General features: G+C 45.1%; 1 protein-coding gene across 6 annotated transcripts in view; it reads right to left on the bottom strand.

Moving 5' to 3' along the window:
- Positions 1 to 23,449, bottom strand: part of UTP20 (UTP20 small subunit processome component) — a 90,545-nt gene that overhangs the window by 9,015 nt on the left and 58,081 nt on the right. For 5 of the 6 annotated variants that reach the window (XM_084810142.1, XM_084810145.1, XM_084810144.1 and 2 more), the window contains 19 exons: positions 21,450 to 21,500; positions 20,826 to 20,978; positions 19,571 to 19,726; positions 18,113 to 18,253; positions 17,280 to 17,417; positions 15,531 to 15,670; positions 13,918 to 13,997; positions 12,348 to 12,655; positions 11,232 to 11,371; positions 10,769 to 10,925; positions 8,623 to 8,724; positions 7,746 to 7,913; positions 6,906 to 7,072; positions 5,747 to 5,888; positions 4,737 to 4,853; positions 3,723 to 3,893; positions 2,571 to 2,699; positions 893 to 1,003; positions 592 to 671 (listed from right to left, as the gene is read on the bottom strand). In XM_084810142.1, the coding sequence (XP_084666268.1) occupies positions 592 to 671; positions 893 to 1,003; positions 2,571 to 2,699; positions 3,723 to 3,893; positions 4,737 to 4,853; positions 5,747 to 5,888; positions 6,906 to 7,072; positions 7,746 to 7,913; positions 8,623 to 8,724; positions 10,769 to 10,925; positions 11,232 to 11,371; positions 12,348 to 12,655; positions 13,918 to 13,997; positions 15,531 to 15,670; positions 17,280 to 17,417; positions 18,113 to 18,253; positions 19,571 to 19,726; positions 20,826 to 20,978; positions 21,450 to 21,500 (2,651 nt within the window). The remainder of the gene's footprint in view (positions 1 to 591; positions 672 to 892; positions 1,004 to 2,570; positions 2,700 to 3,722; positions 3,894 to 4,736; positions 4,854 to 5,746; positions 5,889 to 6,905; positions 7,073 to 7,745; positions 7,914 to 8,622; positions 8,725 to 10,768; positions 10,926 to 11,231; positions 11,372 to 12,347; positions 12,656 to 13,917; positions 13,998 to 15,530; positions 15,671 to 17,279; positions 17,418 to 18,112; positions 18,254 to 19,570; positions 19,727 to 20,825; positions 20,979 to 21,449; positions 21,501 to 23,449) is intronic. The other variant, XR_014784344.1, reaches the window with a different exon arrangement.

Raw genomic sequence — 23,449 nt, forward strand, 5'->3', positions numbered from 1 at the left:
GCAGGAGGTGATGGGAAGGAGCTCTGCCTGAGACCCTGCAGAGCCGCTGCTGGTCAGAACAGACAGCACAGAGCAAAATGAAAAAGAGCTGGTATTAGGACAGATCCGCCTTCTCCAGCCTGGTGCCCTCCAGACATGTTGGCCTGCAACTCCCATAATTCCTAGCTGGCATGGCTAGGAATACCATGCCAGCTAGGAATCCATCATCCCTAGCCACCACACTGGCTAGGGATGATGGATGTTGTAGCCCAACATATTTGGAGAGCACCAGGTTAGGGAAGGCTGGGCTAGATGAGCGAGGGCTACAGAGCTAACATGAGGCAGCTTGTTGTGTTCCTAATAGGACCATTTGTTCATATACAAGCCAAAAAGTCACAGTGCAAATATGAAAAAAAAATTCAAAATCAATGGGGGAAATACACAATGTTTGTGTGTTCTCATTTGCCTCAAATACACCACTGAGGTTTTAGTTTGAGCTCTTGGATATTTCCCCAAAGAGCACATGGTCAGAAGAAGGGCCTCATTCCAAATCTGAGGGGAAATACCAACTGTTCTCTTCTCCCAGCCCCCCAATGATCTCTAGGCACTTACTTGAGCTGGGCAAAGATGTACTCAAGGTTAGCTTTCAACTTTTTACCAAGGGGGTAATCAAGAATATATTTCAGGTAAATCTGGGGGTGAAAGCAAACAAGGAACAATTTGTTAAGAACTTAAATGACTAAGGGAGCAATCAACTGAATCATGACTAAATAGGAAATGTTTAAGAGACTTACTTGGGATATATTTGTGCTACTGCCAGGCTTCCTATTATCAATAAAATAGGAGCTGACAAAAACAGCTGTAATGCTAAAGGACAATGGGGGAGGGGGGGGACTTATTCATTTCTACAAACCTGCCTGCACTGGATTCGAACTTGCTCACTTTGGCCTGTGATGGCAAAGTTTGCAACCTTCTGCATGACACCATCGATTTCTGGAACAATCAGTTTTCTGGATAAAATAGCCTTTAAAAAGAGAATGAAATACAAACCTGAGTCATGGTGATTTTTGGCCACACTCGGTGAAACAGAACTCAAAACAGAATTCTCCTTTCCTGTGAATTCTCCTACTTGTTCGTCAGACCGTGGTCCAAACACTTGAGGCACTCTCTGCTCCATCCAGCAGGAGGCAGGATCTTTTTTACTTGAAGAAAACGAGCCTGAGGGCTAGGAGGCACCACCCACTCCTTCCCAAGGCCAAACAACTGTCTAAGATGCAATAACCTCTACTTCATCTGGCCTCTCCCTAACTCAATCCCGAGTAGAGCTGTAAGAGACAGCTGCTCAGCGGTGGAGCAGTCTGCCTCGGGAGGTGGTGGGTTTTCCTTCACTGGAGGTATTTGAGCAGAGGCTGGATGGCTGTCTGTTACAAGATCCTACCTCCTATGGGCCAGAACGGAGAGCGCCCTAGAATCTGCACCACTGGATGGCGCCAAGTAGGGAGGACGCATGTTTCTTCACTGGTTGGTTTTTTGTTTTGTTTTTTTACAGCAGCTTTTTACACATCTTGTCATACTTCAGGATTACAGTGGGTTAACAAGCGTTTGTACTTCCAAATACATATTTCCCTTTTTAAATCTTAAATTTTATCTGAGAAAAATAGGACTATGATCTTTGTAGAGGAGCTGTGCATGCACCTATATTCATAACATAACACTGACCTGGTTTGCACTACACTGCCAGCTCATTGAGGATTAACACACCGTGAGCTGTGGTGTGGGCTGGGTGTGTGCAGCTGTTTCCAATATGCAACCTGCAATCAGGGGCTGTGCTGTTTTGTGTGAACCCAGACATCGGGGGTTATGTGAAGATTAAACAACCCTCACGTAACCCTACTACTAATCGAAGGTTATGCGAGACTTGGTTAACCCTTGAATAACTCACGATGGCCATTGCCTGCTGAAAACGCCAGCCACACGCACACAGTACTCACCACAGTTCATCGTGGGTTAAATAACCCACGATGAGCTGGCTGTGTCGTGTGAACCGCACCACTGGCTGTCGGAGGTAAAACAGAAAGTGAAAAGGTTTCATTTTTAGGCAGACACATCATACTATACACACTATAAGCCAGTATTCATAGTCTCATCTAAACCGCCTGTGCTGAAAATGGTGACAATGACATTTATGTGCTGTTCTCTCACGTGACATCATCACCCTTCTTTGTACCATGTACCAGCTGAAAACAATTTTAAAGTCAGACATGCTGTTCAGTAGGAATCTCATTCCAATTATTGTTGCTGTTGCTATTTATTCTTGGTTTTCTTTTTATGGCATTTATCAATTGTGCTTTATGTGGGTTGTGAGGGTCCTATTTTCAGGATGGAAAGGCAGGATCCAAATGTTTTGATTGATAAATAGGATACCAAAGACTAGAGAATGTCAATCCCTCGTGACAACCCTTAGAAAGAGAACACATTCAAGCCTTCTTTAGACCCAATAAGCAAAACCATCAGCTTAATTTTTCATATGAAAAATAAGTAGCTTCATTTCCGTTTCAAGAAATAACCCTTAAAAGCCATTTGTGCAATACCTTTAAGAGGCCAAAGGCCGTGGCTTGTCGTAATGAGTCATAGATATCTTCTTCAGCATATCCAAGCAATACTTGCAGTTGTTTGTCTGTGATATGACTCTTTGCATTCCTCACAAGCAGAGTTACACACTGCAAATTAAAACCTAGAATGATGAACATGAATACTGCAGAATGTTTTAACAGATCCCAAGTTCTCAGCATGTGTTTTGAGGCTCTCTCTAGAGGTGTGCATGGTCATCACCTCCACACCCATTAGGGCTGTAGCCCTAAACATACTTACTAGGGGAAAAGCCCCATTATAAACAAAGGAACTTATGCCATAGGATCGCATTGTACATTCTTCATATTAGGCTTTATTCAGTGTTCTCCTCCATAATGATTTTCTGGAGATCAGTCAGCCCTTTTCTCTGGTGGCCTCAGCCTTATGGAACACTTGGAATTTGTTAAAGGAGACCAATGTAACCCATCTCTGTAGACTTTTGGCGGGGGTGGGGGGAAATGAAAGGCTCCTAACCATTCCTCTGTGACCTTTTATTTACTGCAGCTCTGAAATGGTTTTACATATGGTTCTAACTGATAGTTTTAAGACAGCATTCTGTAATTTATTATTAACCACGCCTGATCTTTAGAATTATGCGATGTATAATGTTTGTAATAATTATTTTTTGAAATTGTAAATATTGGCGAGGGGTAGCTTTTTGCATGACTACCTTCTGTTTCTACCAAGGATAAGTATAAGTATTTCTGCAGTTTGACTGTAAAATTACAGACCCCGTAGCAATGGACATATGGCTGGGCCAGACTGCTACAGAGTAATGGCGGGACCCAGTGGAATGGTCTTCACCCACAGCCTTTGCTATCCTAATTAGACAACTGTGCAGTTCCAAACGTATGTGGACCGATAGTGCCCCGGGGACTTAAAGTGGGCTAATGCTGGGAATGACTCCTGAGACCACCGCAAGATAAGAGTCAAGAAAAGTTGTCCAGCGAGCGCACTTCTTCTTAACCGTTTGCCAACAAATGCAAAGGAGACCGAGGGCAGAGACGACTTCTCCGTCACAGTGATCCTCCATGTTACAGAAGCAGACATATGGATCTGGATAAAGCACCCCACAAGGTCAGAATCGAGCTGTTCTTTTGGTTAAGACTTACTTTGAAACAATTTATGACCAAATGAAAATTCTGGCCTTTAGCTGCTCCTGGTTTGGCAAAGTCCTTCAGCAGAAGAAAAAGCTGCTTGGTTAGCTGTTCTATATTCTTATCTACTGCAGGCAGCGGAAACTTTAAAACCCAGAGAAGGGACTGAAGAGCACCAGTGATCACCTGGGAAAGAAACAACAGCAACTACTACTAACACCAACTTATGTAGATCATGGGAATATTTGGTAACATCCAGAAATCCCCCAGCTGGAACTACTGAGCCTTTTCCCATCTCATGTGGGACACCCGTGTTTCCACAAGACCCACGTGAACTTTGCCTTTGAACCTCTGATGGTCAATGCCACAATTTTAACACATGGAAGCAAAATACATGTGGATCACAGAGCAATCTGGTGCTGAACTGTTATAACAAGGTATGCCAAAAGTCTTCCTTAAAGTCATGCTGTCTGAGTGCCAATTCACACTTCTGTGGCAGTGCATCAATGATACACTGTGAATGATGCACGTGCATTTAAATGCTGGATTTCTCCACACTATACATGGAAGAGGGGTCTAATCCTTCCATAATCACTATTTCTACATGTCTATATTTCAGGAAAATCTAGCCAGTTGTATACTCATGTGCCATTCTCTATTGTTGTACTACATGTATTTTACATGTATTTGAATGTATCTAAGAATAAGAAGTCAGTTGTGAAAGTCTTAACACAGTAGACTCCCTTAATCCCAATTATACAGAGGGCAACTCAGTGGTGAGCAATAATGCCTTTAAATCCTTTCTCTGCAGCCACAAGGGATGGAACCTTACACTTGATGCAAACATAAGGTACACTCAGGGCTCTTAATTATCTTTTCTGGATCCTAAGTAATCAGTATGTGAAAAGTGGATACTTTCCATAGTTCCTTTATTTACCTTAGGGGTGGCATAAAGAACTTTAATGCAGACTGAACTTTGTGATCTGTCTGCATTGGAGAAGAGTTGTTGCACATTGCTTAGAACCCCACCTTAACATCTGTGGACTGAAGGCAGTTGATAAGCAGCTGTACAAAAGGATCCAGCATTTCTAAAACATGCTCATCTGAAGAATTTATTTTGGACCTCTTCAGGCTCATGTGCAGCAGCTGTAGCAGGAAAGAAGTGCTAGGTATTAATTGCACATAAAAAAGAGATCCTTCTTCTGGAAGAAAAAAAAACAAAAACATACCAGATGGTTTACAGGAAAACAAGGGCAACCTCAGGATGTAACAACCAAAGACTACAGACCATTATTTAACATGCTAGGTAATTTCGTGAACATCTTGGAAATGCAGCACTGATATTAAGAGGTGCGCAGGCAACCAAAAAATCAGAGACATATGGTAACTGGTTATAGAAAATATTCTTATCCCATTCCTCAATTCCAGCTCCATGCTGTTCCCTCATTCCTCTCTGTCTACCTAGAAAAACTTCCTGCAGGCCCAGTGGGAAGAATGAGCTATAAAGCAGTGAATCTCCACAGTTCAGACATAACACCAAACTAGGTTTTAGTGCTACATGAACAAATCCTGTGCTCGTGTGCTCCCTCCACTGCTCCGCACCCCCAAACACTCTTTCTGCGTACTCCAGTTCTCTTACTTCTGGGTTAACAGCAAACATTCAAACTGGACATACAATGGTTTAAACAAACCACAATTTGCCCAGTTCAGATATAAGGGCAGACTATGGTTTGCTGCTAACCTGGAAGTAAGCAAAGGAATCAAAGCATGTGAGAGGACAAAGAAGCGTGTGAACACAATGCACATTCCTGATCCTTCCAGCTCTGGGTTGGAGAGACACGAGCATTATTTTGGAACTGACTCGCTTATCTTAAGCTGTGTATTGCTGTGCATTGCCACCCCTCCATCAGGCTGGTAGAGGGAAGAACCATCAGATGAATTAAAGCACAGTCATAGCATTTTCTGTGATATTCCTGTGCTGGAGCATAAAGAGAGATATTTGGTTTCTTTTCTTTTTCTAATTTGCGGGCACTTCTTACCCGTAGCCCTGACTCAACCAAGACGTGCATGTTGGTCTTGCTGCTCACAGGAGCCTTTTGCCCTCCTCTGACTGGGGTAGGTGGAAGTAAGAGGCAGCTCGCTGGTTGCAAACGAGGATCTGGAGGAGCTGGAGCTTTCGTTCTGAAAAGAGTTATCAAGGAGGAAAGTTAAAACTGGAATTTAGGCCTCAGCAGACAGTTCTTCTGCGCGAAGCACGGACTCCAATCGAACCTTCATGAGTGCCTAAGAATGAAGTCAAGCCACTCACTCTGAAGTAATTCTAGTGACTTTAATGAAACAGCTCTGGATTAAATGGTTTGGTTAAATGGTTCTGATGGAGGGACAACACTGGCCCTCAATGAAGGTTTGAGCATATGGTTCTATTCTGACACTGGGCCAGTTCAGACATGAACAATGGTTTAGCTTTACGTAAACAAGCCTACATGAGCCTCAAAAACATGTGCTTCCCCTCCCTCCTGTTCTTCTGGCATGGCCACAAGGAGGTCGAAAACATAAATTTGCTGTTTTAAAACAACCACAGCTCCCTATTACCCCCAAACTCAGGGAACTGTGAACTCTAGAACTGTGGTTCTCTAGTCAGTGAACAAGCCAGGATCATAAATCATACTTTGATCTTGGCTTGCTTGCTTGAACTAACCACAGTTTAAACTAACCAGAATTCCCAGAAGTCTGGACATAACAGGGAATTCTGGTTAGTTTAAAAGCAGAAGCGAAAGCTTCCAACCTCTTCCTCAGGGCTGCACCAGAAGGGGAAGGGGAAGGGGGAAGGCACAAGCACAATTTAAACCACAAAAGAGGCATTTTGTGTTAAGCACCCCACATTTGGAAGAAAAAAATACTCACAGATTACTCTAGGGAAGAAGGAATCAAATGCTGATTAAGCTCTAATATGGCTTCACTGGAAACAATAGAAATACAAGCAAAAAATGGGGGAAATCCAGAGTCACAGTCTGGGTTTTAATGCCAGACACAGAACTTGTCTTGTTCACATTTATGGTGATGAACAAATGGGCCCCCCTTACTTCTGTGTGTAAACAGATTTTTTAAAGCAGCTAATTACCTTTCAAACAGTAGTTCTGGCAAGCAAAAGAAAAGAAAACTGGCTTTAACCGTAGTTTAACTTTCTATAAAACTTACTTTGCTTTCTCTGTTAGCAGTGGTAGATTTTCACTGATCAAGCCATGGCTGAGCAGAAGAACAGATTCTGCAGTCATTGCTGCATTCATTATCAATCCAGACACAATACGGCGTAACGTCTCGTGCACCTTCCGAGACAACTTTAGGCTTGTGGTGCTCTCTAAAATCTACAAGTCAAAAACGGAAAAATCATCTTAAAACTGAAATCCTGGTATGCAGTTCCTTTTTAGGTCATACGTGGCTATTGTGAGAAAGGCTAAGCTCCCCACCACCACCCCTCTTTCCCAGCTGCTGCAGCATGTTTGGAGAAGACACATTATTACATCTCCCTCTATGCCATGCCCAAGTACCACATCTACCTCCATATCACTAGGAGGATCCCATCAAAGTGCTCCACCATGTCACAGACCCATCATCCCCAGCCAAGGGCCAAAGGACATTGTAGTTCAACACATCCGGAGGGCACCAAGCTGGGGAAGACTGGTGTGTATGGTCATCAGAAGACTGGCGTGTGTGTGTGCGTATGTATGTATGTGTGTATCTATCTATCTATCTATCTATCTATCTATCTATCTGTGGAGGCTGGTGGCTCCAATGTCAGTGGGGCAGTAAATCCTCTCCAGGTTTCAGTCAGAACCAGTCAGAATTCTAAAGCAGCTATCCAAGGTGGATGTTCTGAATGGTTCTGACTGAAACCCAGAGCAGATTCACAGGCCCACTGACACTGGAACCATCAGCCTCCACTGGTATGTCTTTGTACGCACATGTGTGTACACGCACACACAAAAACCAACAACCCCATACTCTGAGATCCCATGAAAATTAGTTCTACCTTCTTACCTCTTTTAAAGGAAGAATAAGCTTAGTCACTTGGTCCTTTCCTACATACTTGGCAAGGATTTCATAAGAATCATAACTCTTGCTTCTGCGGGCCTCCATGACTTTGGATACTATGCCTTTCACTTCTTTCTCCTCAGCAACTTCTCCAAATAGTTCATGGTTGAAAATCTTTTCAGAATACACGAGAGAAACAAGGACAGTGTAACAATAAGAAATAGCAGAACAATAGCTACTTCTTTGCATTTTAGACATAATTTTCAGAAGGGCAGCCATGTTAGTACAGGAAAAAAAAAAGGTCTTGTGGCACCTTAAATACTAATTTATTATGGCACAAGCTTATCGTAGACTAGATCTGTGTCATTTTAGACATTATCACCAAAAGCTCAACTCTTTAATCCAACCTTCTTCCCCTGGTAGAAACAAGGGAACCCATCAATGTGCAACTGATCAGGAGGAAGACAACTGTCTAACACAGCAAAACACATTTCCTTGTGCAGTTTATGCACAAAGCTGTGCAGTGACCTTCTGGAAGGAAGACACGTCTATCCCCTCAGAATTAATCTGAAAGCAACGCCTTTTATCAGGAGTACCTCACAACTCAGGCAGTGGATCCTGAGACTGCAAAAGTCAAGCTGAAGAGTACAGAATGCTCCACTTGCTCGTTTCCCCTCATACAGCAATGGCTCATGCCTTGGGCTCCTTCATGAAGATGGTGGCTTTGCCTGTGGTACTACCCAATGAACAACTACCCTCTCCCCATGCAGTTGTCAAGGAAGCTGGAGCCACTACGTTCAAGTCTGCAGCGGCATTTCTGAAACAAACTAATTTTGCATTTGGCCCTTTTCACATGCAGCAACTTCCCTTACAAGGAACTTACTTCAATCATCAGTTCTACGCAGGGATCCAAATCCCCGACTTTAAGCCGATTACCAGCGAGGCTCTTCAGCAAGAGATGGACAGTGAAAGTCAACACATGGACCTATATGAGCAGAAGAAACCAAATTATGTTATTATCTGAAAAGATGACACAGATATAAGACTGGCACAAGCGCTCCCACCGCCTGAGGCAGGACAGCACACTGGCACACACCGCATCTCCCTGCATTGTCATTGGTGCATCCACAGCCTCTCCCCACCCCGCAAGTGCTGCCCCAAATGCCTGGCTGGTTCTCTGGCCACTTTTTCCGGCCAGCACAGCTCTTCAGAGAGCCTGCCCGCCCACCCACCAGCATATTCTGAGAGAAACCTCAGAGTGAGCCAGAGGGCAGGCAGCTGCTCTGGAGAGCCCTGCTGGCCGCTCTCCCACTGTGGCTGGCGTTTGCCACAGTGGGAAATTGTGGCTGGCGTTTGCCACAGTGGGAAATTGTGGTTGGCGGGGCTCTCCGGAGCAGCTGTTGCAGTGTCGCCACGTGGATGGCAGCTCTGGCGCGCCCTGTAAGCTCCACTCCCTTGCTGTGGCAAAGGCCACAGTAGGAGAGCAGCTGATGGGGCTCTCTGGAGCACCTGCCCACCCGGCAGCACCTGTGGGGGGATCTCCTGTCGGGATAGTAGCATGCAATTTGCCGCTCCTCCTGCTCTGCTGCCTGAGGCGGGGATTCACCCCATCTCACGGGAGGGCTGGCCCTACACAGATACATGCCTGGAATGGGATTTGGAAGACTGCTATATTGTTTTCAGCTGGTTTTGTATCATTATGTACTACATCTATCTTCTGTATCAGAATTGCAGAACCTCTGGCTTGCTGGACTCCCCAATCTGGCCTGTGGAGCCCCCTGGAGGAATCCCCACTGATATCTCCAAACTGAGCTAATGGTGGGGATTATCCAGATCAGAGGTAACAGTGGGGATGCAGGCGGCGGGGGACTCGGCCAGCAACAGGAAGAGCAGCCCCAGCAGAGTTCCTCTGTGCAGTGACTGCCATTCCCACAGAGATGCTAAGCACCATGCGGAGCCAGGGACTCAGCCAGCACTGGGAGAAGCAGCTGCTCCTGTCAGTGTCGACCACATCCCTTTCTCCATGCCAGGAGAGGCACAGAACTCTGTCTCTCTCTCAGCATAGAGAAAAGCTAAAAATGGGCAAGGGGGCAGGACAATGAGGCCCACCCCCACTGACGCTGGCCAGCCCCCACCCCCACAACATTCTGCACCCTTGTTCAGTATAATCCAGCATTTCTCACGCTCTGAGCTTGAGACCACCTTCTAAGCTTATTTTGCCTTCAGTGACTCTCCAACCCACACCTTGCACAGCAGAGAGTGCAGAGTGCCTTGCATGTAGTTGTGTGAATGCACCCTGCACCTGTGTGCAAAGGCGAGTGGGTTGGGGCACTAATCCAACGCTGGCATTAGGAAGGCGAATAAAACAAGCAACTCCCGCCCCCTTTCTCAAGTTACACACAGGGAAACACCACTAGAAAAAGCTAAGCCACACTGAAATGTCAAACGGACAGCGGGACTCAATGAGGGCGCTCTGCTTGACCAGGTCTGAGCTAGTGAGGGGACCAAGGCTCCACCTGCCTCAGGATCCTTCCCTCCCCACCCCACCATGAAGTTTGTGCCCCCTCCCAGAGTTCCATTGGCAAAGACTGAGAATCATGGCTACAATCTGTTTGCACTGTTCTGTGAAATAGCGGTAGACCTTCCAGTGGACAGAGAAGACAGCGCTGCAATGTCCGGCAGACTACAGTTCTTATTTATTAGAAAGCTTATACCCCACTTTATAGCCCCAAGAGGATCTCAGAGTAGATTTCAAAGGGATTCTTGCTATACCACTCAAGTCTAGGATCCAGAACAGAAACGCACATGGTGCCCATACAGCACCAGGATTAATCAGGCAGCATTTCTTGCCCTAGTCCTTCCCAGGGGTCACCCTTTGGCCATCACCTACTAGGCAGCAGAGCCCCACGGGGACTTCTAAGGCAAGGGATGAGGACCTACTGGCTGAAAGCCACTCGGGCCTTAAACACCTCCTCCTCCCCCCCCCCCATAATCAGAAGGTGGGAGGGGGAAGAAAGCCAGGGCTTTACCTGGTAACCATGGACGAGGGTTGTCTGCATCTCTTTTAAGACATACTGCAGGTATTCTGCCCCCAAAGCCTCCATTATTTTCATCAGGGTGTTACGTGCAATGTCCCGGATTTCCTGTGCTCTGTTCCTCAGAAGAGAGCAGACTCTCAGGAGAATGCTGGAACCAAAGAGAGAGAAAAATCACCGAAAGGAGTGAAATGGAGGAGAACTGAACAAAAGCTTAAAGGGGAAGGACTACTTTTCAAGACCACTCCAAGAACAGGCTTATACTACATTTATATTTCCAGACAATTTACACCAGTCTTTGCCAATGCAGTGGCCTCCTGTTCTTTTGGACTACAACATCCATAATCCCTGACCATTGGGGCTGATAAGAGTTGCAGTCCAAACCATCTGGAGGGGCCCACATGGGGAAGGCTGGTTTACACTATACAGGTTTAGTGTTCACTGGAAAATATTGTACCTTGGCAAATTCTCCTCCATGACATTTTGCGGAAGAGTCTGCATCAGCTTGACCATTGCGAAAGCTAGGGGCACCCGGACCATCTCTTCATCATTCACAACCTTGGATTTCATGAGCTTGTGCTCTTCATCTCTTTTTACCTATAAGGTATGGAGAAAAATCACAGGAACATAGGAAGAAGCCTTATACTGAGCCATGCACTGGTCCATCTAGCCAGTATTGTTGACACTGACCGGCAGCGGCGGCTCTCCAGGGTTTCAGGCAGGATTCGTTCCTAGCCCTACCTGGAGATGCTGGGGATTGAACCCGGGACCTTCTGCATGCCAAGCAGTGGCTCTGCCACTGAGCTACAGCTCCTCCCACAAATTTCTCCACAGCAATTCTGACTGCTAGCTGTTGTTAGATACCATTCTTACATCTATGTTCAGACCGAAATGCTACACTAGAGCTAATGTGGTGTGGTGCTTAGAGTGCTGGACCTGGAGGACCTAGGGAGACCTAGATTCAAATCCTCATTCAGCTATGAAATCACTGGGTGACCCTGGCCAGTCACTCTTCCTCTCAGCCTAATAGCTGTAAGGATAAAATGGAGAGAGAGGGAGGTCAACTTCTGTCACCCTGACCTCCTTGGAGGGGAGGAACTGGAGAAGTGCAGAGCAAAGTTCAATCTGGTGGAGGCTGGTGGCTCCGATGTCACTGGCGCAGTGAATCCGCTCCAGGTTTCAGTCAGAACTCTAAAGGAGCTGTCCAAGGTGCAGAAGCTCTGACTGAAACCCGGAGCGGATTCATCACCCCACTGACATCGGAGCCACCAGCCTCCACTGGTTCAATCAATAAATAGTTGATTGCATCAGGACCCAGTACCAACAATGGGTTCTGGGTTGCTCCCAGCCTGTTGCACTCTCGGGCCGTTGGGCACACTACAGAAAAGAGGGCATATCCCTTCCTCCTCCTTCATCCACACATGGGGTGCAAACAGGGCTCCCGGGAAGCAAGGGCCCCAGCATCTGTGAATGGTGTCTTAACTTTGGAGGGACAAACTACAAAAGATACACTTAAGAACATTTTTTTTTTAAATTGAAGTGTTAGAGCTTTCCAAAATGGGGGAGAGCTCACCTTTGCAATGAGACATCTGCGCAATTTAGGTAAGATATTGCCTGTTACTGTTTCCTGAATATGCTTAATCAGACACTCCAATTCTTCCTTATTCCTGGGCAGGAAGGAAATTGTTTTTGTAGCTTTCTGGGAGTCCTCAGCTTCTTCATTAGGAGACTGATCAGGCAGAGCTGCAGCAGGCTCCTGCTCTTCATGGACATCCTCAGAAAGGCCCTTGCTGTTTTCTCGGCCTTCTTCTCCATCACTAAGTTCCATCTCCAGAGCTTCACTCTCCACTCCCGGCTCGACATCCATGGCTTCTGCATCAGCTACACGCAATAGGAAGAAAAGGCTTTGGTGCATGCTGAATTAAGAGTCCATTTTGGAATAAAGACAGGTAAGTGAGACCCGCAACAAAATGTTCAAGATTCTAGCTAACCACAACTCTTTCCAGAATATGCCATTCTCCCTATCTGGGGTTTCTGTCTGCCCCTCCCCTCATGGTCAGTCAGCATTCTGTGGTCACTAAGCATGCTCAGTCCTCTCACTGGGCTGTTTTGGGTGAGGTTTCCCCCATTTTGGAGAGCTCGGCTTTGCTGCACGGGGCTTCCCTAACTGGGAAAACCCACAAGCAGCAAAGCTTGGGCCAGGAAGCGAGTGGCATCACGTGGGCGTGGCCATCCCCACTGATGTCAGGGGATGTAAGAGAGCTGGGAAGGGGTCATCCGGATGACCCCCCCACCCCAAAGTAGTTCTGCACCCTTGCCTCAGGGACTTGCGTTCACAGCTGGCCCAACTGAGAGCCAGTGTGGTATAGCAGTAAGGGAGATCCTGGTTCTAAGGCCCACTCAGCCATGAAACTCACTAGGTGACTTTGGGCCAGTCACTGACTTTCAGCCTCATCAACCCCACAGGGGATAAAATGGAGGAGGAAGTGGAGGATCATGTACGCCACCTTGGGTTTCTTGCAGGAGAAAAAAGGTGGGATGTAAATGTAATGATAAAATAAATAAACTGCACAAGCAATTCAAACACTTGTTTTGGTGGGGCAATATTTTTAGGGGCAGCTATGAAGGGGCACTGCATGGTTCAAAAGATGCGCCTCGGGGTCCTATGGAGTGTCACAGAAGATGCTGGGAGCAACTCAGCAGACTGCACATGGCTGTGTACAATCCACGAGTTGAGCCCCAGGATCGCACAAAATATTGCAAGGGACACATCACACAGATTGTGCAGCGCATCTCCTTGGAGTGGAAAAGTAGGTTGGGCTGGCCCTTCTTAATCCACAGCACATAGGTTTAGGACTGGGGCATTAAGCAGACATTCTAAACTAGCATTTTTAAAAAAATAGGAAGCAGAGGCAAAGAAAGACATAAAGAAACAATTGGTCCTGTCTACTACAATGCAAAGATAGCTGTCATATGGGTTTCTATCCCTCCCCCCCCCCATTGTTATTATTATAATGCAAATCCCAGAGAGGTAGAGATCTGGAAAGGAGCAGTCCTTGTAGCATCTACCAAAATGTATTATGGCAAGAATAAGCTTCCGTGGCCTACAGCCCACTCCATCATATGAGAAAACAGACGTTTACCTTCCTTTTGAATCATCTCAAGCTGCTTTTCCAGAGTTTCATGGTCAAAATGAAAAGCCTCCAGCACCACAACTAGCACACTGACAAACAGATTAGGGAAGAAAAAAACAAGGTGCTTCAATTCAGAAATTTCACGCTTTTAAAATAGATTGCAAAAGGCCGGACTAAAGGAAATACAAAACCACTTCATGCATTTCAGCAAAATTCACTGGTCTTGTCTACACTCCACACTTACTTGAAATGTATCTCAAACTGATGTTTAACTAACACATATATGACTTGTGCCTACACACCGTATAAGCAAGGAAGAGTTTAGCCGCTGCTATAGTGAAAACCGTCCTCACTTAATGAGTGGCCCACTTCAATTTGAAGTGCAAGAAACACGAATGAACCAAAATCTCACACAGCTGATCATGTTCTTGCTTGCCAGGTTGTGGGATGTTTATTCTTGTCCACTTATGTGCACAATCGTATGGTTCAAATACTGTGCAAGTATACCGTAGTGCAAAAGATTTTTTCAAAAACGAATCAAGCAGAATGACAGCTAAGCAATGCTTCTCATACACTGCATGGGACAACCATGTTACCACACTTTAATCTAATCATTCGATTCCAGAAATGCAGGAGGATAATATGGGAAGCGACCCAAGACAAGATATGCTGTGAGCAATGGATATGATCCAAAGAACAACTCAACTACTTCTGAATACTCAAGCAGCTCAGTGAGAAAGGGATGTGGATGATGTCTGATGGATCAAAACTCAGGCTGCTCTTCCCTCCCGTTGCAAGTACTAAAGGCCCTGCATTGGCTAAGGCAAGAGCCTTGGCAAGAGCCAAGGTGCTTGGTACTTAACCTGTGGCACTTCCTTAATTCTGGAGAGTTCTGCTGGCTCTTCTTGTTGTGCTGCTACTTGCAAACCACCCAAGTGTGCTAATACAGTATACACAATTTTAAGAATTTTATATTACTGTTCCGTTACAGAATGGAAACCTATTTGGCCTTGTATGTATTTTAATTTCTGCTAGGCGACATTACCTCTCCAATTTAGTTTTAAGTTGTTGGACTAGGCCAGTTTATTTGTATTGATTTATATTTTATGATGTCTTTTTTATTGACATTATGCTTATTTATAACTGTTCCTCTTACGTTTTCTGAATTGGTATATTTCTCTATGATAATCTGAAGATGATGTGAGCCGCTTTGAGCACAATCCTGTCAGAAACGGATGATGAGGAGTTTGGGCCTGAGTTTCTTGAATGGTAGCTCTCTGGGCTGCATGGCAAATCTTTGAAACAGAGGGTGCTTTAACAGCAAAATTGTGATACAGCACGAGGTTCTGCCGTTCAAATAATACAAGTCAAAAATCCCTAGGATCCTCGTCCATGTCAAATAAAATCACACAAAATGTAAAGCTATCTTTTAACGCAGACACAGCCCTATCCGTCATCAACATAATCAGCAATTCTGTAAAAGTCACAGCTTTAAATTCTCAGAGAGAGACTATTGTTGTTTGACAATTTCCTTTGTAATATTATCAGTATGGAGTGACTGACATACTACATAAATGTACATAGGATTGAAGCCTAAATCTTAACATTCACATTTACTGTACCTGACACCTAGTTTTTGATTGATCTGTCCAGTCTGCAAGACGTGTATGAAATGTTTCAAATGATAGAGGTACGCTGACCAAGAGAGATGCCTGCAAACGGCTCCTACCATTTCGACTGAAGCAGTTATCATGTTTTCATGCTAAGGAACAAAAAAACAAGCCTCACGTTGTCAAGCAATATAGAAAATGTGCCCAAGTATATGGAAATTAATATAGACAAGAGTTTTCCCTAACATCGGAAGCTCCCAAAAGACACAGTGAAAAAGTAAAAAAAAAAAGGTAGCAGATCTGCAAGACTGAGAATGCCGAAAAAACCCAGCCTAACACAGTTTCATCTTCTGAATATGCTAAGTGTGCAGCATGCTTGGCAATATTAAGGAACCTATCCATTTTTATTTCCCTCATCTTAAAAAATTCTGACGTTCCATGTTGCATTATGAGAGCCAGCATGCGGTAGTGATTACAGCACTGGACTAGAACTAAGGAGCCCCACGTTCAAGCCCCCATTCAGCCATGAAGCTCACTGGTGACTTGGGGCCAATCAGCCCAACCTACCTCACAGGGTTGTTGCAAGGATAAAATGGGGTAGGAAGGGTGGACAGCGACGACACAATGACCTTGTATGCAGTAGAGGCTGGTGGCTCCTATGTCAGCAGGGCTTTCCGTCAGAACCAGTCAGAACTCTAAGGGAGCTATCCAACCTTGGATAGTACCCTTAGAGTTCTGACTGAAACGTGGAGTGGATTCACTGCCCCACTGACACTGGTGCCACCAGCCTCCACTGCCTGTATGCTTCTTTGTGCTCCTAGGGGGAAGAGTATGATATAAACAAATATAAAATAAATTATGAATTTATCAAGACAAGAGCTCTGCAAACTTCATTTCCCAGAAATGGCTTATGAATTGGTCCCAGCCTGTCTAAATGCTAAAGAACCTAAACAAAACAGAAAAAAAACTATTATCAAGTCTAATGCACTGAGAAGCTCCCTGTAGGGGAGATATTAAATAAACCCAACTAAAATCTAAGGATTACAGAACATGCTTGTCAGGGTTGTAGCTGAGCCCACAGAGTCCCAAAGCAGCTCTGATTCTTAGGAGGAGATACGTGGGGAAGGAACTCTCTCAGACTTCAGAGGCGCAGCTGGAGGGGGAGCCCCCCCCCTCGCTCACATCCCTGGGAGCGACAGTGAGGTACCACCTGAGCTTTTAGACGCGAGGCGCAGACGCAGGCACAAGTGAGAGACTGCAGGGGCTGAGCTTTGGCGCTCAGCCCGATTGGCTCGACATCAACAGCTGCGCCCAGAAGCATCACGGGAGAGGGGGAGATCTTCCCCTCCCACCCCTTAAGTTCAGAGAGTTGCTGCATTTTCCCCAAACGGAGATCAACTGACATCCTAACCCTTAGAAACCCCTAGATGGCTGTTCCTTTGTAGTTCCTCTGAGTCTCAAGCAATTAGCATCTGTATGCCTCATTAGGATAAACGGAATTAAAGCCTTGGAAAGCAGCCCTTTTGTCTGAGTGTTGATTCTGCCTTTTGGAGAAGTCAGTGGGCAACAGGGGCATCCTGACAATGCTAAAGGTATCATAATAAGCTGATCTAAAGTAAACTCTTGTTTTCAAAGTCTTCTCTACTTATGAAAAGGAAAACCATCCTGTTACAGATAAATCACATACGCTGAGGGACGAAATGTGTCACTAAGGGGAATGAAATAAAAGTAGTTCCTGCCATTATATGGGTAAAGGCTCACCTTAAGCATTTTCTCATCAAATATAGTAGTAGTTGCATAAGGCATAATGTAGTTTTGAAGAGATTTGGAGGACAATTCGGTTTTGCCTTCAGCTAGGTGCTTAGCCAGTTTCTTCAATGCTCGTGCCCTCCTGTGGATCTGAGAGATACAAAAGTTAACCAAGGCTATTTTCACTAAGGGAGGGCCCATATTTAACTCTATGAACCTTGTATGTTTGGATGCTATAATCCACTAAAACGAGGGTAGGTGACTTGTGGCCCTCCAGATGTTTTGGCTACAATTCCCATCAGCCCTAGCCAGTACAGCCAATGGCAAGGGATGATGGGAATTATAGGCCAAAACACCTGGAGGACCACAAGTTACCCACCCCTGTGCAAAACCTTCACTAGCTCTTAACAGGATAAAATAAATGCCATTTCTAACAAGGTTCTTATTTCATCTCTCTCTGAACATCTTCAGGATAATTTACTCCACGACTCACCAGCAGTTCTATTCTTCAAACTGATGCTTTGAATAAGAGGAGAGAATACATTCAAATTACAATTCTGAGCTGCAGCTTTTTGAAGGCGACATTAACATTAAACCTTAAACATATGCTAGAATATTTTAAAGGGCATCATTGCCATTTATTAACACAAACACACATGGCTATTCTCAAAATGACGAATAATCTCCAATACTTTGCTATTGAAGGGAAGGCAGCACTTGCAGGGGTTTATACTGACAGAAAAAGGTAAATGGTCTTCAAATTATAAAAATAATACCATCTTTCAACTAGCAGACATCTAAAATGTCAATCTAAGAGCCACTGGAGGAACAGCATTGCCTTTTACCTGAATATGCTTCATATTTTCAAAGAAGTCCATCTCTGGATCATGACAGTCAGTCAGCTGGACCAAGTCCTGAAACTCTGAGTGTTTTGAAAACGTTCGTATCAAGCAGGAGAGTAAGGAAGTGTAATCCTGCTGAATGCACTGAAAGCGGTAAGTGACAAAAAGCCAAGAAAAATATAAGAATGCATGGCTTAGACTGACATTTAAATGTTCCTTAGGGCGTCATCTCTGGATTTCTTTTCTTTTTTTATGGAGGTCAAAACTCAACCCACACTTGTCCATAGCAGACTCTTCTCCAAATCCTTTCCTTCTCCAACTATTATTCTAAGCCAGGATGCATCTGTTTCTAGCCACCCAAAACTTCAAGTACATGGAGCCTCTTTCTTTCCCATCAGCTTTCAGAACAAATGGGATGGGATTTTATACATGCAGATGCTTTCGTCTCCAGAGATGGAGTGTGATTCCTTCCAGCATGCGAAGGAGGCTGCAAGGAATGAAGGCACAGACAGAAGAGCACAGACACACAGTAGCATGTGGGGAGCACCATTCCCAGCACCAGGGCCAAGCACAAGGAGAAGCTGGTACAGCTACAAGATATCAGGTTGGGCTACAGGACACACAGCCCTATAGAACCCAGGTCTCAAGAAAGGGAGGGGAGCTTTCAGCATAGCCATAATAAAACCTTATCAGCATCATCTAGACATGCCAGGGACTTTCAAAAATCCTGGCTGTTCACAACAAAACTGAGATTCTGCACTCAGGATAACACACAATTATGTACTATGTGTGTTAATATACATAATTTAGCCTATTTGCAATATCTGTGATATTTGCCAGATTCAGAACATCTTGGGACTGGAGTAAAGAACAAGGAAGGAAGGGAGTCATAGGGCAGTATCCAATAGGGGCCTCCACCCCGTGGCCAGCCCCCGCTGGTCCCGGTGTGCACAATGGCCCCTACCATTCACAGGCGGGATTAGTGCTTCTGGAGGAAAGTGCCAAAATTAGCAGAAATGCTAGCATCTGGATGGGGCACAACCTGCCCCTTCCAGAAAGTAGCATTTTCACTAGTTTTGGCATTTGCCCCCAGAAGTGCTAATCATGCATGTGAGCGGTAGGGGCCACGTGCGTGCCGGGACCAGCATAGGTTGGCCATGAGCTGGAGGCCCCTGTTCAATACTATCCATAGTAGAAACAGGTATAGAAGTATTTTATTAATGCTTTTATTTTATTAGTATTTGCGTCTGTGTCTATCGCTAGCCGCCTTGGGTTCTCTGTTGCAGAAATGCAGGATACAAATTCAAGCAAATAAATAAATAGAAACCACACTAAAAGACAGCTGAGCAGAACATAGAAGACCCAGTCTCTGACCAATGAAAAACCTGCCCAAGGCCCCTCCTCACACAGAATCACTCCTCGCCCAAACAAAAGACAGCCGTGTAGAGTGGAGCCTTTTACCTCAGTCTTGCTCTTTAGCCCTTTTCTCAAAGCTTCCAGGAGAGTGTGCTGGATTATTTCCTTGTATTCATCTCCTGTGTGATCAATATCAGCAAACAGGCTAATAATAGCATTCAGGCAGAGGACCGCACTGTCGCTGAGAGACATCTCCCCTAACTGAAGAAAGAAAAAGGATTACGGCACCTGGGGTTACAAGAGATGATCCTGAAATAAGCAATTAAAAATACTCAGAAACATGTACAGATATAAATGCAAACCAGACCCCTCACAATAACTCAAACAACTGTAATGGGAATAACATCCCGGGCAACCTTCATCATCAGCAAGTGATGACCAAAAGGTTTCATTCACCTTGACACGAAGAACACTATGAATATGAACCTTTTACAAACCTCCTTTTTCCTACTGGGTAAAAAAAAGAGTTCTGCTATTTTATACCTGGCAGTAGCAACCCATATGCTTACTGTTTTCAGGAACAGAGCCAACATCTGCTCATGCAACGGGCTTTCACTCCTAACCACCCACACCAGCCACTGAAGGAAAGGGGAGGAAACTGTCAAAAATCAAGTAGAGATAGCATGCATGAGCCGAGCTCCCACAAGTTCCCTCCACCCAATTTTCAACTATTCTGCCCTCCTACTGTAGCTCCCCACACCATATCACAGGCCTATCCTGAGGGGGCCCTTTCCTGCAAGGAAGGCTTTTGGGGCATGCAGGGACAGCAGTGGAAAAGAGAGGGTGCAGAAACTCTGCTGCAGAAGCAGACATCTGCTCACAAAACTCTGATACAACCCATTATGTTTTCTGCAGCATCCGCCATAGGGTAATTCCCATCAGCTACATCCTAGCAGTAGGACGACATTCCCTGGCTCTTCCTCACCCTTTTGTTAAGCCACTGGTCAGAGGTAGGCCTGCAGCTCTCTAGAGAAACTCTGCTTCAGTTCCCTCTTGGTACAGTAACCAAAGCATCATTATAATGTTTGCCTAAGCCGGCTTATGGCTCTTTTGCACAATGTGCATAGCTGCCTTGGATGTTCCTTTTGGGTCCGAAAGGCACAGTATTAACATTTTTAATAAATAAATTTAGGCAATGGGAATTTCTAGCTGGAAGTTAGACCATAACCTTTGGTACAAGGGCATGGTGGGGAAAGAGTATGTGGGTTTCTTAGTTTCCAACAGAATAAAAAAGGGAATACATTTTCAAGAGCATCATCATAAGTCAAGGGCAGATATTTTCCATGTGGGTATGGCTCACCTGTATGGTGTAGAAGCAGTTGTGCATAACTGGAATGAGATAGCTGACATCCACTGTTTTCATTTCCTTGATATGAGAAGTAATGGTTTGGAATGCTGACAACCGGATGTCGAAATTGATATCATCAAGATGTCGTGAATCAAAAGCATTCAACTATGACAGACAAAAGGTTTGATGAAGATATCAGTCAAAAAGGATGCAAAACAATGAGCCCATTCACAAGTAACAGTGTTAATTAATCATGGGTTAATTAACACACAACTTGCCGTGGCATCTGCTGCTGCCATCTTGAATATGCAACCTCCGATCGCCCCAACTGGAGGTTTCTCTGTGATGTGCAAACCCAGATACTATGGGTTAATCACAGGTTAAACAACCCAAGTTAACCTAACAACTAATTGTAGGTTAACTTTGGGTTGTTTAACCCACAATTAATTCATAGTCTCCGGGTTTGTACATCGCAGAGCAACCTCCAATTGGGGTGATCGGAGGCTGCATATTCAGAATGGTGGTGGTACACGACTCTGGAAAAATGTGAGTTAATTAATTAATCAATCCACGATTTGCTGCCATTATGTGTGAACTGGGTCAATGTTAAGTAAAATCAGCAAAATGTTCACATACCTTAACTGTATCTGTAATGTATTTTAGATTACTCTCCAAATGTGATAGAGTCTATTAAAAATGAAAAAGTAATGAAAAGATATTTAACAAACATCTTAGATCTACTTCATACATGTTTTTCCCCCTAGACTAATATCACTTCTGCTATTGCTGCAGGTACAGCAATGTACATTGTCAGGTATGAGGAATACACATGTTGCCAAAGAGACAACTGTGCATTCATTACATATGATGGGTTATACAGATTGCATATCATTTTTCCTACATGGGAGTAATATCTACATAGCAAAAAATGCTGTGTGAAGTGATGCTAGAGCCAATACATTATATTAACTGAAAGTCGCAAAAAGTATACAAACAAGTTTAAATAACTTCTTCCACTAAATAAAGTATATATAGAATATTTTAAAATATTATGTAACATGGTCATCCTCAGTCATCTTTTCCCCAAGATAATGAGCCTAAAATTTATTGAGCCTTTCTTCATAAGACAATTCATCTAACATCACATTAATTGCATGTGTTTTGTACCTTCTCCAGTTCTACACTATACTTTTTAAGATGGGAAAACCATAGCTGCCTACAGTATTCAAAATGCGGATGCACTATCCTTTTGTTCCAATGTACCCCACTTTGCATTGACTTGACCAAAATCTCACCAGCCATTCAGTAACCCTGTCAAAACATCTGGAGAGATCCCTTTGGAACTCTTCACCATCTGCTAGGGAAACTACACTTCACATGGTTCCTTGTGGCCCTACAGGGCCTCAATGGAGGTCATGCTGAAAGCCCCTCTCCCCCAACCACCATCAGGTCAGGAAAAGGAAAAGGGGTAGGGAAAGGGGACAGTTTCACACAAGAAGGATTGTCCTGGACCGCCTGGAGGGGTTGGTTGGGCATTGGAGACATCGTATTATGGTGGTTCCGGTCCTTCCTCTCCGGCAGGTACCAGGAGGAATAAGCTGAAGCTGAACCCTGACAAGACCGAGGTACTTTTGGTGGGAGACAAGAGGAGGAGGTTTCGGACCAATGGCCACTCACTTGTGGGGTGCCACAGGGTTCCATCCTCTCCCCGATGCTATTTAACATCTATGTGAAGCCACTGGGGGCTATCATCAGGAGGTTTGGAGTGCGGTGTCATCAATATGCGGATGACACGCAGCTCTACCTCTCGTTCAAATCTTCACCAAGGTTGGCTGTAGAATCCCTGTCCACATGTCTGGAGACGGTGAGTGGCTGGATGGGGAGGAATAAGCTGAAGCTGAACCCTGACAAGACCGAGATACTTTTGGTGGGAGACAAGAGGAGGCTGGGGGATGTTGACCTGGTGTTGAATGGGGTACGGCTACCCTTGAAAGACCAGGTCTGCAGCCTGGGGGTCATTTTGGACTCCCAGCTGTCCATGGAGGCTCAGGTGTCAGCTGTGAGCCGGACAGCGCTGTATCAACTCCATTTGATACGGCGGCTGCGCCCCTTCCTTCCCGACCATCTGCTCCCATCGGTAGTACATGCCCTGGTCTCCTCTCATTTAGACTACTGTAATGTGCTCTACGTGGGGTTACCCTTGAAGATGGTTTGGAAGCTGCAGCTGGTACAGAACGCAGCGGCTCGCCTGATTAAAGGCAGCCGCCTGCGAGATCACATCACTCCAGTGCTGAAGGAGTTGCACTGGTTACCAGTTGTTTTCCGGGCCAAATTCAAGGTGTTTTCCGGGCCAAATTCAACCTTTAAAACCCTATATGGTTCCGACCCAGCCTATCTTAAGGAGCGCCTCCAGAAGCACCAGACAGGCCGCTTAACAAGATCAGCCTCGGATGGCCTTCTCTCTCTCCCATCAGCCAGGACAGCTAGACTGGTGGGGACGAGGGAGAGGGCCTTTTCTGTGATGGCCCCCACTCTGTGGAACTCCCTCCCTAGGGAACTCCACCATGCCCCCTCTTTAATGAGCTTCCGTCGTGCATTAAAAACGTGGTTGTTCAGGCAGGCATTTGGGGTGGGTT

The sequence above is a fragment of the Heloderma suspectum genome, chromosome 7, assembly GCF_057233095.1.
Source record: "Heloderma suspectum isolate Gila_16-S chromosome 7, 16-S_ref, whole genome shotgun sequence".
NCBI lineage: Eukaryota > Metazoa > Chordata > Lepidosauria > Squamata > Helodermatidae > Heloderma > Heloderma suspectum.